Source organism: Anas platyrhynchos, chromosome 16 (genome assembly GCF_047663525.1).
Source record: "Anas platyrhynchos isolate ZD024472 breed Pekin duck chromosome 16, IASCAAS_PekinDuck_T2T, whole genome shotgun sequence".
Classification (NCBI taxonomy): Eukaryota; Metazoa; Chordata; class Aves; order Anseriformes; family Anatidae; genus Anas; species Anas platyrhynchos.
Window position 1 is genome coordinate 3634143 of NC_092602.1, and position 16567 is coordinate 3650709.

The 16567-nt window shown below is 43.2% G+C and overlaps 2 protein-coding genes across 10 annotated transcripts in view; one reads left to right on the forward strand and one right to left on the reverse strand.

Moving 5' to 3' along the window:
- DNAH10 (dynein axonemal heavy chain 10) overlaps positions 1 to 4784 on the forward strand; it is a 56015-nt gene extending 51231 nt beyond the window's left edge. The window contains exons 71-78 of one of the 3 annotated variants that reach the window (XM_072024388.1): positions 16 to 111; positions 782 to 953; positions 1451 to 1582; positions 2088 to 2299; positions 2386 to 2553; positions 2808 to 2988; positions 4041 to 4186; positions 4449 to 4784. In XM_072024388.1, coding sequence (XP_071880489.1) covers positions 16 to 111; positions 782 to 953; positions 1451 to 1582; positions 2088 to 2299; positions 2386 to 2553; positions 2808 to 2988; positions 4041 to 4186; positions 4449 to 4595 — 1254 coding nt within the window. In that variant the 3' untranslated portion in view covers positions 4596 to 4784. Of the gene's footprint in view, positions 1 to 15; positions 112 to 781; positions 954 to 1450; positions 1583 to 2087; positions 2300 to 2385; positions 2554 to 2807; positions 2989 to 4040; positions 4187 to 4448 lie in introns of those variants that run through there. The other 2 variants (XM_072024389.1, XR_011803779.1) reach the window with 2 other exon arrangements.
- Positions 4785 to 4897: 113 nt separating this feature from the next.
- The window catches only part of CCDC92 (coiled-coil domain containing 92), a 66810-nt gene continuing 55140 nt past the window's right edge, over positions 4898 to 16567 (reverse strand). For 4 of the 7 annotated variants that reach the window (XM_072024418.1, XM_013096462.5, XM_027469776.3 and 1 more), the window contains 3 exons: positions 9530 to 9676; positions 9110 to 9151; positions 4898 to 7804 (listed from right to left, as the gene is read on the reverse strand). In XM_072024418.1, coding sequence (XP_071880519.1) covers positions 7029 to 7804; positions 9110 to 9151; positions 9530 to 9676 — 965 coding nt within the window. In that variant the 3' untranslated portion in view covers positions 4898 to 7028. Of the gene's footprint in view, positions 7805 to 9109; positions 9152 to 9529; positions 9738 to 16567 lie in introns of all 7 variants that reach the window. The other 3 variants (XM_013096463.5, XM_027469775.3, XM_027469777.3) reach the window with 1 other exon arrangement.

Here is a 16567-nt window from a genome sequence, read left to right on the forward strand (position 1 = left end):
AAAAAACTTTTTTAGGTCTGCATGGAAATTCTTAACACATACTTGACGAAAGCTTTCCAGCAAAATGATGATAAAATCCCGTGGAGCAGTCTCAAGTATCTTATTGGTGAGGTGAGTGCCTACAATGTCACTAAGCAACATGGGTGGCTAAAGAACCCTGACAAATGAAGCTTCCTTTCTGTATGAGCTGCATCATAAACTAAAGCTGGTTGAGAATCTCTCCTGGGTGGTTGTCTCACTGCCTGAATGAAACAGGGCCATTGTGTTTAACTGCACAACAGGGGAGTTATGGGGCTTAATTAATTTGGAGTGAAAGAGCCCTTGGGATCCTGTGATGAAAGGTACTGAACAGCACAGTGTTACAGTATTAGTAGTACAGTGGAGTACTGCTGATGTGAGCTGTACGAAAGGGTATTTCTAGAGCTCTTGCAGTGCTGTATGTGGTATGCGCTGTGTAGCAGCTGGCCAGTTCAAAGTCAAGGACATCTTACAAGATATTATTTTGCAGCATTTAATCACAACTGAGATATTACCTAAGGGAGTTCCTGTTACACATTGATCACCAAGACTGGCTATTAGAAGTGGGCCGGAGCAGTTACCGGACTGAGTCAAACACTTCATGTGTTCCCCTTGAGAGGGAGCTAGAGAAGCCATGAAGGGAAACAGCATTAATCATCCAGTCACTGCGGCAGCAAGTCCTTTGGACCTTTCAGTGATTTTATTTTTTAAACTGTATTTGCTGCCCCAAAAGCCAGTGGTGTATTAGTATTATTATTTCTAGGTCATGTATGGTGGACGTGCAATTGATAGCTTCGATCGTCGCATTCTGACTGTCTATATGGATGAGTACCTTGGTGATTTCATATTTGACACATTCCAAACCTTTCATTTCTATAAAGATGATAAGGTTGATTATAAGATTCCACGAGGGACTGTAAAAGATGACTTTGTTGGTAAGCAATGCTTTTCCTGGACTTAAGTTAGCATTAGAAATAAATAAGGCTACTTACAGTATTCCTGCTCTTCCCATGGCCAGTGTTGGACATGAGAAATCGGAAGTAACTTCAGGCGTAGTATTTGTACATGTTGCAAAGTTATAATCCACAGCTGATAATGCTTTTGCCTCATATGAGCAGGCCCTCTTAACGTGTGAGCTTACCAGCCAGCTCTTCACAGTTCTTAAAAACTCCAACAAAGCCCTCCCCAGATAAACAGCATGTTTGAAATGTGGTACCTTTCCATAGTGGGGAGGGTGTGGCTGTCTCTGTATTTCATGCTCTAAAATGTTTATTCAGTCCTTTCAGTATTTCAAAATCAGCTATAGCATTTCATTTTTTTCAATCATAACAATAACAAAAACCACTCACGGAATTCTCTTACAGCATTCTTTCGGTCTGGTAGCTGTGGCTTAATATATGGTGTATTTATGAAACATGTTTTTGTATTGCAGAAGCGATAGAATCTCTGCCACTTGCTAATACACCAGAGGTGTTTGGGCTTCATGCAAACGCTGAGATTGGGTATTACACAGAGGCAGTTCGTGATCTATGGTCTCATCTCCTTGAGCTGCAGCCTCAGACAGGTACATTCACCATCGCTTTGGACTGTTTCCATGAATAGGAACTAAGGTGGTGAGCTCTGTGCTAAGAGATTGCAATGCCAACCGTGCCCCTGCCCGCTTCATGGGGTCTGGGGCCTGGCATGGACGCTGCAGCCAGTAGTGCTGCCTGCACCCTGCACGTTGCCACAGGCTGGCACGCAGAGGTTTCTGTGGCTACACAGGTTAGCGTTTGCCTGCCAGCACAATGTGTAGTGGCCTCGTGGAACAGAGGTGGCAAAACAGCAGGGACTGGGAGGCAAGCAAAGCAGCTGAACTGCTTAGTCCTGCCAGCATGGAAATTGTTCAGCATGTGCCCAGTGGCACAGTTTGAGGCATGTGGGAAGTCTTCTAGTGCAAATGTCAGTGCCACAGGGACTGGGCAAAGAATTCGGTGCCAAAAGGTGAGTCAGCCCTCAAAATGGTCTTAGAGAATAACAGAAGGGATAATTTATTCTGATTTAGTCTCACTAACCCATTTTTATTTCAGGTGAATCTGGTACAGGAATTAGTCGAGATGAATATATTGCACATGTTGCTAAGGATATAGAAAGCAAGATACCACAAGTATTTGATCTTGCCCAGATACGAAAAGGTTTTGGACTAGACATATCCCCTACAACTGTGGTGCTGTTGCAGGAACTGGAACGTTTTAATAAGCTGATCATTCGCATGGCAAAGTCACTGGCTGAACTACAGCGGGTACGTAAGAGCATAGCTACTGGGTGAAATCAGTTGGGTTTTAACTGCGCCCATTCAGGCACTCAGGACTCTCACTGTCTTTCCAGGCCTTGTCTGGGGAAGTTGGAATGAGCAGTGAACTGGATGACGTGGCTCGGGCTCTCTTTAATGGACAGATTCCTGGAATCTGGCGGCGGCTGGCCCCTGACACCCTAAAAACACTTGGAAATTGGATCATTTTCTTTAGAGCTAGGTATAACCAGTACACCAGCTGGGTGAGTAAGACACTCTAGATAAAGTTCTCTTTTTTGTTAACCTGCATGATACGCTGTGCAAGTTAGTGCTAGGGTGCAGAAGTCATTGAAACCACGCTGCTTTAAATAAGTTACTTGAACTAATGTCAATTACTACCTAAAACAAGACCGATTCATTGTACAACAGTGGAGTTGAACTGGTTGGTCTCTAAGTTGAGTGAGGTGGTAGGAGAAGAGAACAAGTGCTGCAGGTTGTCTTCTCGGACTGATTGCAGGTTAATGAGTGTGAACCAAAGGTGATGTGGCTCTCAGGCCTGCACATTCCAGAATCGTACCTGACAGCTCTTGTTCAGGCCACCTGCAGGAAGAACAGGTGGCCCTTGGATCACTCCACCCTCTACACTGAGGTGACTAAATACAGGACTGCAGAAGACATCACTGAAGGGTCTATACAAGGTAAGTGGTTTTATGATCATTTGAGGGGAAAAAAAAGCAGTTAATTGGGGCCAGAGGGGTGAGGGAGAGAAATTGCTTGGCCTACTGAATGGAATTATTTAGATCATACCTCTGCAGACAATGTGCGTGGTTATGGTTTTAACAGTCCGCATGATTACAAGCTGGAAATCAGCTTGGTTCAGGTTCCTGCTTTGCTGCTGAGCAAGTGTATACACAAATGATGATCTTTTTTCAGCTTCTTTCACACACACCTGTATATTTCTTCAACTTCCAGCCTCTCCTTGTCTCTCTCTTAATCTCTTTATGTATTTTCTTAATGGGAAAAGCATTATAAACTTGCTAAGACTAAGTAAACATGCATTTACACTGCAAATAATGTATTTAAGCAAAAAAAAAAAAAGTAAATATAACTGTTGTATTACGTATTGTGTATATATATCTCTTAGAAATGACAGTGTTCTAATCACTAAATGCAACAACCTCTGGCTAGAGGGCCAGGTAAGCAACTCTTTTTGAATATCATACCTGACTGGAAATGGAGAAGAAATACATTTGCCAAATATAGCTATCAGTTAGCAACGAAAAAAAAGGTCACGTCAAGCCTAGATTATTCTGTATTTACCAACATTTCAACAAAAATGCTTGGTATTAGAACAACTCTGTCCAAACCCACACCTTTTGTCAGCATGAGCTAACCTTCAGAGTGAACAAGTTCTCTCATAACTTGGCTATTACTTGAGCAAATACCAAGGGTGGTATCCACTGTGGGGAAGAAAACTGGTAGGAAATTGGTATTTATTCCTGTTTATCACATATAATGCAACTGAGCCAATTTTAATTTAAAAATGTTTTTTTTAAACCCACAGCTCACAGCTGTGTTATACAAACAGACACCACAGGTAAATATACCTCTGTGTAGATGCAGTTTGAAAGGATAAGTTTCGTCATCACTGTATTAATGCCAAGGAGAGCCACTGCAGGAATAACGTTGCCTTAAACAGTGTTTTTTAGTGGCCTGACTTACACAAGATGTCATATTTCTGCCTTTACAGGTTGCTTTGTTTCTGGCCTGTTCCTGGAGGGAGCAGACTGGGACATAGAGAACAGCTGCCTTACAAAAAGCAAGCCCGGAGTGCTGGTGGTGGAGTTACCCATTCTGAAGATAATCCCCATTGAAGCGCACAGGCTCAAACTCCAGGTACTTTTCCTCTGGGGACACTGAGGTACATTTGTTTATCACCTTCTTCCTATTTTTAAATCTCAGTAGCTGCTGGTCATTTCCCTCTTAGCACAACCAGAACTACCACTAGCATTTTAGAGTATGCAGTGTGAAACTTCTTACAGAAACAGAATGAGTGAATTTCTGAAGTCAACCATCTCTCATAGAGGCTCCTCTTGTTTCCACTTTCATGCACTTTGAGAACTATTCAGTGTCTTCCTTTTCTTCCACACTCTTCTAGAATACCCTCCGGACACCGGTGTACACCACCTCCATGAGAAGGAACGCGATGGGCGTTGGCCTTGTTTTTGAAGCTGATCTTTACACCACAAGGCACATTTCCCATTGGGTGCTTCAAGGTGTTTGTCTCACTTTGAATGCAGATTGATAGCTTGAAGTTAGGCACTAGATTTTTCTCAAAGAACTCACTGCCTCAGGGAGGGAAGGAAAAAACAAAAACAACAAAGAGGCAAAGATTCACTACCCTGGGTGGGGTAGTGTTCACTTAGGTGTACTTGACCTTAAATAGTATGTTACAACTAAGCTAGTAGTCTCAATAAACACATTTGAAAAGGAAGTGTTTTTCATCATTTGCATTTTGTTTTAGAAACACTCTGAGTTGCTGTGTACAGATATAGGAAAGATGTAGTAAGTTTGTCACACACACACACAAAGACTAAGGTTTGCCTGTATGGTTGTAAGAAACATTTTTAATTGCCCAAAGCATCGCTTCTGCTGTGTTTAGAAGCGATGCCTTCCATCGGCCTTGAACAAGTGGCAGGGTAGTTCACTCATACAATAGATAGCCATCATAATATGGCAACAACAACCAAAAAAACCCCAAACCGAAACCACTGCTGGGTAATGCAATACACTTACACGTGGTAAACCCTGGAATAACAAGCTGTCTTTAACCAATCATTTTTCAGGAACACAGCCTTCTCCCTGTCCCTCCCCACAATTCATGAAACAAATCCTACCACACAACTGACAAGGCACAACACTGACGAGTGTTTCTTGGGCTTTAAACTAGCAAGTGACTGAATTGTGAAGGTGCACAGGCAGACAACACGGGAGGCCTTAGGGCTAGTGGACATTCAAATCCTCTCTGACTGGCAACAACCCTGCTGTAAGTTATCATGTTACACAGGAAATTTAGCATTACCACAATTAGGAAGAACAGCTGTCTTCATCCTGCCAGTGCCTTTTTTTTTTTTAAGGGAAGCTGACAAATAGTTGTTATCCAAGGCTCCCGAAGGAAACACACACCAACACACAGCTGCAGAAAAAGCTTAAGGGGGTTAAGACTACAGCTGGCAAAGAGGAAGGAAAGAGGGCAGGCAGGAATCCTTCACCAGGTTTCACAAAGGTTACGTGTTCCAAGTTTTTGAAGGCACATCATAAGCTTAGCAGCATTTGGGAGCCATTTTTTCTTGCTTGTCCTACTCAGAGGCTGCAGACAAGAGTGAAGCAGAGGTGAGCTGGAGGTGCTGATCAGAATTTAGGAAAAAAACTGTCAGATTTGTGCTCCCGTCCAAAATTACATACTCACACTGCTCTCAGTATGCCTTTCTTTCCTAGAAAAAAGAACAAACATAAAAAATCAAGTAGTCTAACAAGAGATGTTGGGGCTACCTGTTGCTAACTAGGCAGGAGTAAGGGAACCAGGACAAGTACAAGGCAAGCGTGTCCCAATTGGCTGAGATAAAACTTGAGGATGCCAGGTTCTCCTCTCGTATGAATTGGTTAAGTCAATTACATTTCAAACTAAATGCACACATTTTAAAGGGACAGTATGGGCTTCTAATAGCGTATATATACAAGATATATATATATATATATATATATATATATATAAGCTATATAATAGCTTAGAAGCCCATGCTGTCTGATGATACCCAGAACAAGTCTACGGCTTTCAGGAAACAAAAATAATCCCTTTATAAAAAGAAAAAGTGCAGGTTAGAGCATAAGGAACCATTCCCATATTGGATAGTCAGTTACATTTGCTCCCTGAAAAAGGAGCTCTGAGCCAGTATGGAAGGTGCCACAAGTGCAGTGTACAGACTAGTGTAAAACGTGCAATGAAGCCATTCAATAAAAAAAATAAAAATTAAAGAAGTGTTCTTACTCTTTCTGTAAGAATCATTAACCATTGAAAGGAGTGCTTTAGACTCTCCTTCCCTTTTTTTTTTTTTTTTTTAAACTTAAAGCCACAAACCAAAGTATTTAGGACTAATAAGTAATACTTGCTGGGACTCTCAGGATTTTTGAGCCAGAGAAACTATGAACACAATTTGCAACCAAAAGCCTATGAAGGTAAAAAGTCCTTAGTGCCTTTTAAAGTATAGCTGCAGCTGCATTATTTTCAATGCTACCATGAGAAAAGGCTTTGTCATGGAAGTTAATGTTTGTGTACGAATTGCTACATACACAGTGGAGGCAAAAGACCTGTTGCTATTTTAAATGCTAACAGCCGTTACCTATTGCTGCAGGGTTAGAGCTAAGTTTGTTTTCATTAACAATAATAACACAGCCTGCAGCCTGTGCCTTTGTCCACATGTGTAGTTACCATAAATGGAGCAGTGCTCAGAAGCAAGCGGTCAGGTACCCCTGATTTGGCCACAGCATTTAGTAGTTATATGCCTTGCCATATGAACACAGTCCTATTAGGGTTCATTAGAGGAGAATAATCTATTAATGATGTATCTGGAAGAAGTTTGGCATGCATGGGGCATCAAAAGAAACTTTACTGCAGGTGCTATTTATCCTATAGGATCACAGTGCATAAACAGCAACAGAATAGAGCAAGTGATTTTACTTAAACAGTTCTGTCTGTCCCTGAGTGCTTTCTGACCACTTTGCTTCCGTTGACCTGATCCACTGCCAGCGTTTCAACCTCCGGCTGAGGCTGGGATGGCGCGACGTGGTGGATGCGATGCGCCACCCCAATGTGTGCCTTGTGTGGCTTCTCTCGGGCCGGACTGTGTGATTCACCAGATGCTCGATCTGAAGCAATTGGTGGAATAACCAACGGCCTCTCCTTGATAAGGTGGACCTCTGCCGTTTCTCTGGCCAACAAAAACGGAGTGGGATCAGGCATGGCATCCACAGGCTCTCTTAGCAGCAGCTTCCGGCTATCCGATCCTATTCTGTAGGCCTCTTCAAACTCAGGGTTGAGTGGTGTTGACAGGCTCTTCTTCATTCTGCGTCGTGGAGTCTCCGGCAGTTTGTCTTTGGGAGGGGCTGGCTTATAGTTGGACAACACTGGACTGCCAGAAGGGGTCCCCTCTGAAGTCCCACTGGAACTCAGCAGCTTCTTCTTAGTAGCGTGCAGTTGAGAAGTTAAATAAGCAATAGTGCTTGCTCTCTGCTCCAGTTCACTTGACAGCATATTGAGCTTATGGCTTTTCATTTTTAGCTCTTCCAAATACTTCTTTTCTCTTTCTTTAATAGTGTTTTCCAGCACCATTATCATTGCATTCTTTTGTTCCAGTTCTTTCAATAATTCATTGTTTTCAGCCTCTTTGCTTTTCAGTTGAGCTTCAAGATCTTCACACTTTCTTTTGAGTTCATCACTTCTTGAACTACCATTTTCTAGAAGAACAGGAAAATCATTCAAGTTAATGACTATCATTAAGTAAAACAGTGGAGCAGGGTTCCTTTTGACAATTCAAACCCATAAGACCCCAAAGGCTAACTTGTGCAAATGCTGTAAGAATCACTTTATCTTCAGAAGCACTGGGATGGCTCTTACAGAAGAGATGAAGAGCTACTGCCACTCACCACAGTTTAAAAGAAAGCAGTTGACACCAAGTAAAGATGCTTCACGCATTGAGGTAAATGGGGATTACAGAAACCATGAAGACATGCCCAGGCATTAGCTTTGGTCCCCCATGGATGGCGGAAGCCTGTGACTGTAGGCAGAGACGTTCCTCTTCACAGTTGTAGAAGCCTCTACCGGGATGAGGTGTCTGAGCCTGGCTGCCTCCTTTTCACAAGAACACGCCACCCTGTACACCAGGGGATCTTGCACTGTGGGCATGCCCTACAGGCTGACCCCATCTCCGCACCTGTGCCCTCACAGCACACATGGGGCATGTGGGGTGATTTTGTCACTCTTTAGTTTTTACAGCTGGACAGCTTTCCAACTGTTCAGCAGGGACCTTCAGCCCCAAATTCTCCAATAACAAGCACTCTAGTCACAGAACTTTCAACTATATATTGTTAGACATTGTCCCCTCCACAGTGGACAATGTCCATGTCTGTCACAGCACCAACACACCGGCATTACTAACAGACCACCTACTCTAAAAATCCTGTTATAAGTACCTGACATACACCGCAATATCAAAAACTAATGCTAAGCCCATGCAAAGCAGCTCAGTTGCCTTGCTAGATTTGCCTGTGTTGTCTCTTATTCGCGACACACATCCAGTCCTACACTGTCCCTGATCCGGGAGGTTACACCCAGGGAGTCTCTCATTCCTCTGCTTCACCTGTTGATAACATCACAGAAAGAAGAAACCTTTGTGGTATGATAACAATACCAGCTAAGTTTTAATAAGTCTCTCTCCTGCCTCTAAAATTCCGTTCCTGCTTGCAATGCATGCAGCATGCACAGGGAACTCGGGAACTGATTGTCTAGAAACAGAGGAGTCAGCAGTTCTGCACTCTTTCTAGCTCTTTCGAAGATGGACTTGTAAAGAACTTGTGACATTTACTCCATAAATAACTGTAACTCTGGAAAGTAGAAAGCTCCTCTTGTATCTTTTGAATCTGTAGAGTCAACATCCCATACGCAAAGTATTGTCAGCTACTTATAATAGAGAAAGTAAAACATTAAGAAACATAAGGCAGTTTAACATGAACACTAAACGAAAAACGTTAGGCATTCCTTACCTGACAAATCTGAAGTCTTTACAGTCAGCTCATAGGTTAAATCTGAAGAGGAAAAAAAGTTGTTTAGCTTTCTTTGTTAGAACAACAACAAATAAACCACTTGGTGAGCATGTTTACAGTAATAGGAGATCCACTGCAAAAGATCAAATCTGTAAAAAAAAAAAAACAAAAAAAAACCACAAACACAAAACAACCCAGCCACAGAACAATCCCATGACAGTTTTTTTTTTTTTTTTTTTTTTTTTAAAGACAGATCTTTGCTTACTGACCACACTGTCATGCCCTGAAATACACACACCCTAACTATACCCCAATGGGGGGCTCTGTTGCAGAGGCTTCACTGCTAAAGTAGGAAGCAGTTACCCCATTCTTGTGAAGAGTCAAGCACTGACCTAGCATATCAGCACGCTTTCCAGTTACCTGTGCAGTGCTGCTGCAGGCGTCGAATCTCAGCGTGCAGGCCTTTCAGTGTGTTGGCATGCTCTCGCTGAAGAAAGAGTAGATTCTTCTGGGCACTGTGTAGCTGGTTCTCCAGGTTTGAAGTTGCCATCCTGGCATGCAGTCGCTCTGTCAGTAAACAGACGTAGAACGGTAACACGCAGTTATCTTGCGGATATAAAGATCCTCACTACAACAAGAATCAACAGAAATAATTGAATTATACTATTAACAAACTGATATGCAAGCAAGCAAATGCCCCAGAAGTGTGTTTTTCTGTTTCATGACTATTTCATTGAGTAGTGCTCTTGGTTCCTAGAAAGCCTAATTTAACTCCAGGCCAGAGCAGCACAGGGAACTCATTTGTTTGGAGTTAACACATTTAAAGGATTAACTTCAGACAAAGTCACTAATCTTATTACAAGATATAAGTGGAGTTCTGAGAAATGGGCTAGTATGTCCCTCTGTCTGGTTGGGTGTTCTCCATGTACCTCCTGGGTTACAGGACTCATTAACATCTCTGGACAAGAAAGATGAAGAAAGGACTAAACTGCATCGTCACTAAAGAGAAATGCAAAGTAAGGAGCCCTTAACTTGCAGCTGAGCCCAGCAGCGTGCATGCATGTGGCTGCTCAGGGGCACCATAGCTGAGAAGTGCACACTGGAAGGGGGAGGAGAGTGCTCTGGCTGCTGCTGCATTTCAGCTGCACTACAGCACGGACGCTGGCCCCATGGCACTGCAGCCTGGTGTCCCACACAGGCCCCAGTGACACTGCAGTGAGGCTGTGGAAAAGCACAATGTCCCATTTAAAGACAAAACAAGCAGATATTTGTTGCTGAGGTCATGAGTAAAAGGACAACTCTTACACCACTGGGGTTTCCTCGCAGAGCAGTCTCATAAAACTAGGCCCCTGGCCACAACAGTGCTCAGATTCAAATAAAGGCAGAAATGGTTTGCAGTGCGATGCTGGGAAGCATCTTTGAAGACCCCTGCTGTGTTACTACTGCTCCTTGTAAGGCAACAGTGGTTTTAAAACATTGTATACCCACAGGCCAAACAACAGAGAAACACCTGTCTAGTAGAAATGGAGACACAGACTCACAAATGAATTCTCTGATAAAAGGTACAAGTGCCTCCTCATACAAGGTGCAGCCAGATGCTTCCCTGGGGCTCCCTCTGTGACATCTGAAGAGTACCTGGTGAGCTGCGGTGGCAGGATGACGCTCCAGAGGAGCATGGACAGGAGTTACCAGGTCCCTGGTGAATCTAATCAGTCAGTCATGACACTATTTTCTTCATTGTCCTGCTTCCTAGGGAAATTTAACTCTAAAACAAGTACACTAATGAAAAAGTGCAAAGATGACAGCATGCCACCCTCCTGCAGCACAAAATACTTCTAGTTGCTCTTGAACTTCACAGTATGACCATTGCCCCTCTCTGTGTACATAGGGTGCTGTAACATGAACAGCACTGCTACAGCGAGGGCACACAATGCTGCTCCACCTACAGCTGTTTTGCAGAGGCTGCTGGATCTACCCGAAAAGAAGGTTCAAGAAACATCTGCCCTCAATTCCTCCACATTGCTAGATTTCTCCTTTCTTTAGCAAGGAATCTGTCAAGCTTGGGAAGCCTTCTCCTCAGACAGCCCAAGAGTGTAAAGACAGCACAAAAACAGGTGGGCAGACAAGTTTGAGAGCCAGGCTGGTGGGAGGGGGAGTAGCTCATGCTGGATGGGAATCGCCCAGGCTGTGCTGGGGGAAATGCCAAATTTTCAGGGCGCCGCAGAGGACAGCTGCTGACCTGCTCCCAGGAGCGAGGAGGAGAGGGCTCCCAGGCGTCCTGTGGCACCCTGCACACAGCTGCTGCTGGTGCCCACCATCCAACAAGGAGACAGGGCCGACAAAGCCGCTACCATGCTGTGTCAGACGCTGCTGTTGCACAAAGGAGCATTAGCTTTGTCATTTCAATACTAAGGATAAATTGAGTTATTGGTGTAGCTTTGTAAAAGGGATTCCAGCCTTTAGATTGCAAAGATAAGACTCAGGACTCTCACCATCTGCAATGGCATTACAGCTACAGACTGTAATTGTGGGATCACGTTGTGCAAGAGATGGACCTTAATTCTGTCCCCTGGCTACCTCGCAGGCAGCCTTAAGTGATTCATATTGCTAGGTAAAACATTTCCCATTGGGCTCTTTTGGTACGTAGTTTTGTGACAAAGATTTGATTCTACAAGTTTAAAGTTAGTAGAACATAGAGGACACAACATGCATTTGTCATTCCTTAAGATAACACAGACTCATTTTAATTTTATATCTTTCATCCCAAAGATGTAACCCAAGGAACATGCAAATGACCCCAAAGAAACACCAGAGACAGAGCCTTGATAAAACATTTGAAAATTAAAAATGTACACACACACACACACAATCTTCCTGGCTTTATGTGTAACCATAACTGACATCATCAATGACTTATCCCTACCACAGAAACATATATTTGTCAAAAAATAAAGTGAGGGTGTAAAAGACTTTCACAGAATTGATTTCTATGCAAGAGGCAAAACAGAGCTTTCAGTTACTTTATAACGAAGATGAAAGATCAGGTTCAGTGCTCAAGAAGAATGAGGGAAACAGTGCCAACGTGCTTTATTGTGTGGAACCGGTCAGTTTGCAATCAACACAATTAAGAAAGAAGCAAGGTACAGATCAAAAATACTCTCAAAAGAGGTTTCTGGGTTGGCTAAAAATGAAGTAACCTCAGTCATGCGTGCAGGCTCCTGTGCAGCCACTACATTAGAGCGCCTCACTGAGTTCGGACTGCTTTCTGCCCTTCAGGAAGGGGACGCACTGGGAGCCCCATGGCCAGCCCAGGAACCTCTCGTGCTGCAGCCTCAGCTGGTGTCTCACGGTCACAGCGGTTACCACGGGCACTGTTAGTTTAAAGGATTGTTGATGCTTTTGCTGTTACATTTTCAAAGTGACTTCATCCTGTCCGCAAAGCTGACTATATGCAGAAGCTACTGAATCATCCAATTTTGTAAGTGATCATAATACTCTTATCGACAGTATGACAGCAGAACAAAACCTGCTTCAGAGTCCATTCCCTCAACACAGCTGGAGCTGAGACTGCATGGTACACTGAGGCTCAGAAGGATTTTTACTAAGAAATGTATTTTCTAAAAAACATGAAGTACTGACAGTGCTATGTGACAGAACGGTCTACATATAATGTCCTGGAACCTTTCCCATCCCACTTGTTACTAACCACTTACAGGCTTTATGCTTCTAACTATAAACCCAACAGAAAAAGTCTTCATCACCAGCAACAAACTTTGATATGAAACGTTCATAACTCAATTCTTGGAAATAAATGCATTTTTAAACTAGTTTTGCTTGTTCTCACATTCAGAGCAAGGCTGTCACTGTTAATGCCTTCAATTATTTTTTCATCTCCATCTCTTCCACACTAAAGATCACACTAAGATTACCTCATCTGAATAAAAACAATCAGAGGCAGGCTAGTTTTATGGGTTTGGGAAGAAAAAAAACAAACTATCAGCATCAGAGCATCACCTCCCCTGCAGCACCGGTACGTGATCAGTGAGAGCAGTTCCATCAATCCACCAGGAGTTTTAGCTGCAGCCCCTCCACGGTAAGTCGGTCCTCCCTCCTCTGAGGATGAAGGACCAGAGGACTTGCAGGCCTTCTGCAACCCTCCGAGGCTTTCCTTCCTCACTGCAGCCTTGCAGTCTGCCTGTCCTCTCCTTCAGCCATTGCAGTGGCTGTCTAGGAAAGGGAAGGCCACTGTGGTAAAGTCACAGTTTCCACAGAGTTCATGGGCAGCAGCTTCAATCCAGTCCCCATTCAGCCCTGCCCTGTCACATCTTTGTACACAGCACATAAAACACAGTGCAATCCTGTACTCAGGAACAGGTGAAACTACCACGGGAACAGGGAAGATGTTTTGCAGAGACAGTCACTATACAAAGCCACTTATGCTGAGAAACCTGCTTCAGCTACACAAATTAGTATTCATAAGCATATACTCCAAGACACTATTCACTTTATAGCTATTTTACTCCAAATTAAAAACACAAACCTAGGCCTATTATTAAAGCCTGGGATCTGGATAAAATAGATTTCTACTGAATCTGCCAACTGAGTTCATTAATACAATATTAAAAATATTTTAGTTTATTTTTCTTCCCTTATTTGTGCATCAGAAATTTCCTTGTGAGTTTACCTGCAAATACATTCACATTCTCAGATACCAAGGGATCACATGCATTTCACCCACCTCTTGTTTTTCCCCGTAGGAACTTTTTAGCCAGCACCTAACCAGAAAGCTGGCCAAACCACCAAAGCAGAAGCCAGCCACTGAGAAAATATCTCCCTAGAACAGCATCAAGTCCTTTTATGTCCCTAGAGATAATACAACTGAACTGGACAAAAGGTAACTGAAAACACGGATAGATGTGATCAGGCAAACCTAGCCAACTGATACGTTCTGGGGCAAGTTTATCAAACAGACCATGTCAGAAGATCTAACACAGCACTAAGAGGAAGGAAAAAGCCTCCTGGCACGACATCCCAGAACAGCACTCCTGAGAGCTGGGAGCTCTAAAAGCTGGACAGCACTGGTGCTCCCCCTGAGGAACCTAACACATTACACACTATGCTACATACAGAAAAACCTACAATTCATGCCTCTAACACCACCCTATTTATGCTGCTTGCATGGCTTGTTCCAATTTCTTCAGGTCTGTCAACGGAGTTTTTTTTTTTTTGCTTTGCTGGTGCAGCTTGTCATTTTGGAATCGCTTACTATCCTAAAAGTACTGCCGAGCAGACTGATTGCGGAGTAATTCCTCAGTAAAAGCAATCGATACAAAGGACTTAACTTCCCTACTGAGAATACTGGCTGGCACCACTGTTTAAAGACTACTCTGGCTATGGCCTACTCCACTTACTCCAAGCTCCCTAACAATTGTTAACCCCCTGTTTTGTGGTACCACACGTAGCCACAAATCACATCTAACAACCGGTCTCATGGGCAGCTGAGATCTTACAGAAACGACTATCAGTCTTCAAAATCTACACAGGTACATTCCTGTTGGAGTTTCTAAGAGGAAATCCTATAAAGTAGTTCCGGGATTGCAATAAGCTCATTACATCTCCTGCTCTTCCAAGCCTTAAGGAATGTGAAGCCATGGATACGATTACAATTAAAAAGCACAGGATAGATATGAGAAATGCAGACGTCACCCAAGTCCTCTGTAAGAGCCAGATGAGCAATCTTTACTCTCACTATGAAAATCAGCAGGACAGATTTCAGAGCAGCTAAGGCAATGCCGGGAAGAAAGCTGTAACCGCATACCGCAGAGTAGTTTGGGCTCTATGGTTTTTCTTCCTTCTCTGGTCTCCAATCCAAGGTTTTTTTTTTTTTTTTTTTTTTTTCTTTTTTAAATGCTTGCTTTGTTCTTACACAAAAGGGGACTGTGAAACACAGAGCTAGGCAAACGCCAACTAGGAATGCATCTGTCACTTGATAAGGTTGATAAAACATTAAAAGGGGCATCACAGTATTCAACACTGCACTGGTAACACACCTGGTTCACAGGAAGACCAGCATTAAAACCAATTTCCAACCTGTCACAGTCACAAAGCTTTATCTGTATGACGTGCTGCATTCCACCCTTAAACATAGAGTATTTCTCATTTCTTGATCACTACAAAACATTTCTAGATATAGCTAGAGATTTAGATCTGGAGACATCCCTCCAAGCAGTGGATTTAGAATTTGTTATGAATACAGTCTGGGAGAGCAAACTGAATGAAGCAGCTCTCCTTCAGAAATGTGAAGTGCAACACCACTCCCTGCTGCACCTGAGTCCTCATCTTCTCTTTACTACGGGAAGGTAATTGAACGTTCTTGTAAGCTCACCCTGAAAAGGAACTGTTCCACCTCTTTCCTAAGTGCGTGTTCCCTTAAAAAGGGAAAAATCGTCTTAAATTTAAAATAAAAAGAAAGAAACAAGAGCTTCCAATATCCGACATCATCACATGCTCACCATAAACAACTGCTAATATTTTAACAGCCAAATCCTACCTTGTAGATGATGAACAGGCTCCAGGCCTTTTCTGATCTCAATTATTTGGATAGAGTTCAAAATATTTCAATGAAATGAGTGCAATTTTCTGGCTCTGTATTATTAGGTGCCAGTGCACAACATCAGAGCATATCCATACCTCGCTGCAAGATAAGAAGAGGGAGATGCTAATCTATGATTTTAGACACGGTCTAAAGGAATCCACTGCAACAAAGCCCAACTGACCACAGTTATTTAACATTTTCATTCCCGTTTGGGATCCACTGAACAAAACAGAACAAATCTCCTTCAAAAGAGATGGGACAATTATCACCTGGAAAACCAACCACTTCAGCTCCCTGCCAACAAATATCCAAGTCTTTTTTGGAGACACATTTGGGCAGGCCAACCTTTCCCTCTAAACTGGTATCTAGCTGTTGCCCCCTCAAAATGTGACAAACTGCCAGAACACTTTTTGCATGCTATACAAAATACAATTTCAAGAACTAATTAAGGACATGGGTTCTCTTGGAAGAACCTTGTAAGTAACAGTCCCCATTTTACAGACCGTCACTGACCTGACCAAACATTGCTCAGTACTGTAAGCTCTAATGATAAAATGCCCAACTGCCGGACACTTAGCTGTTCTTTGCTTAGATCAGCTCTCCCATCTCTAGAGACTTATGCCATCTGAAAAGTGTTTGGTCAGCTTGTTTCGAAGGGCACGCAGAGAAAGCCTGCAGTCTCCACAGCCAACTCGAGGGCTTTGCTGAGTGTCCTTCTGCTCAGACATTTCCTTTACCCGCACAGCTGACCCAGTACCACTGCATATCCACCGACATAGATCCAGCAGCACATCCCAAAGACAGCCTGCTACGCAGGAGCAGATGTATGACCCCCTCCCCACCCCCCTGTGCATTAGACCAGA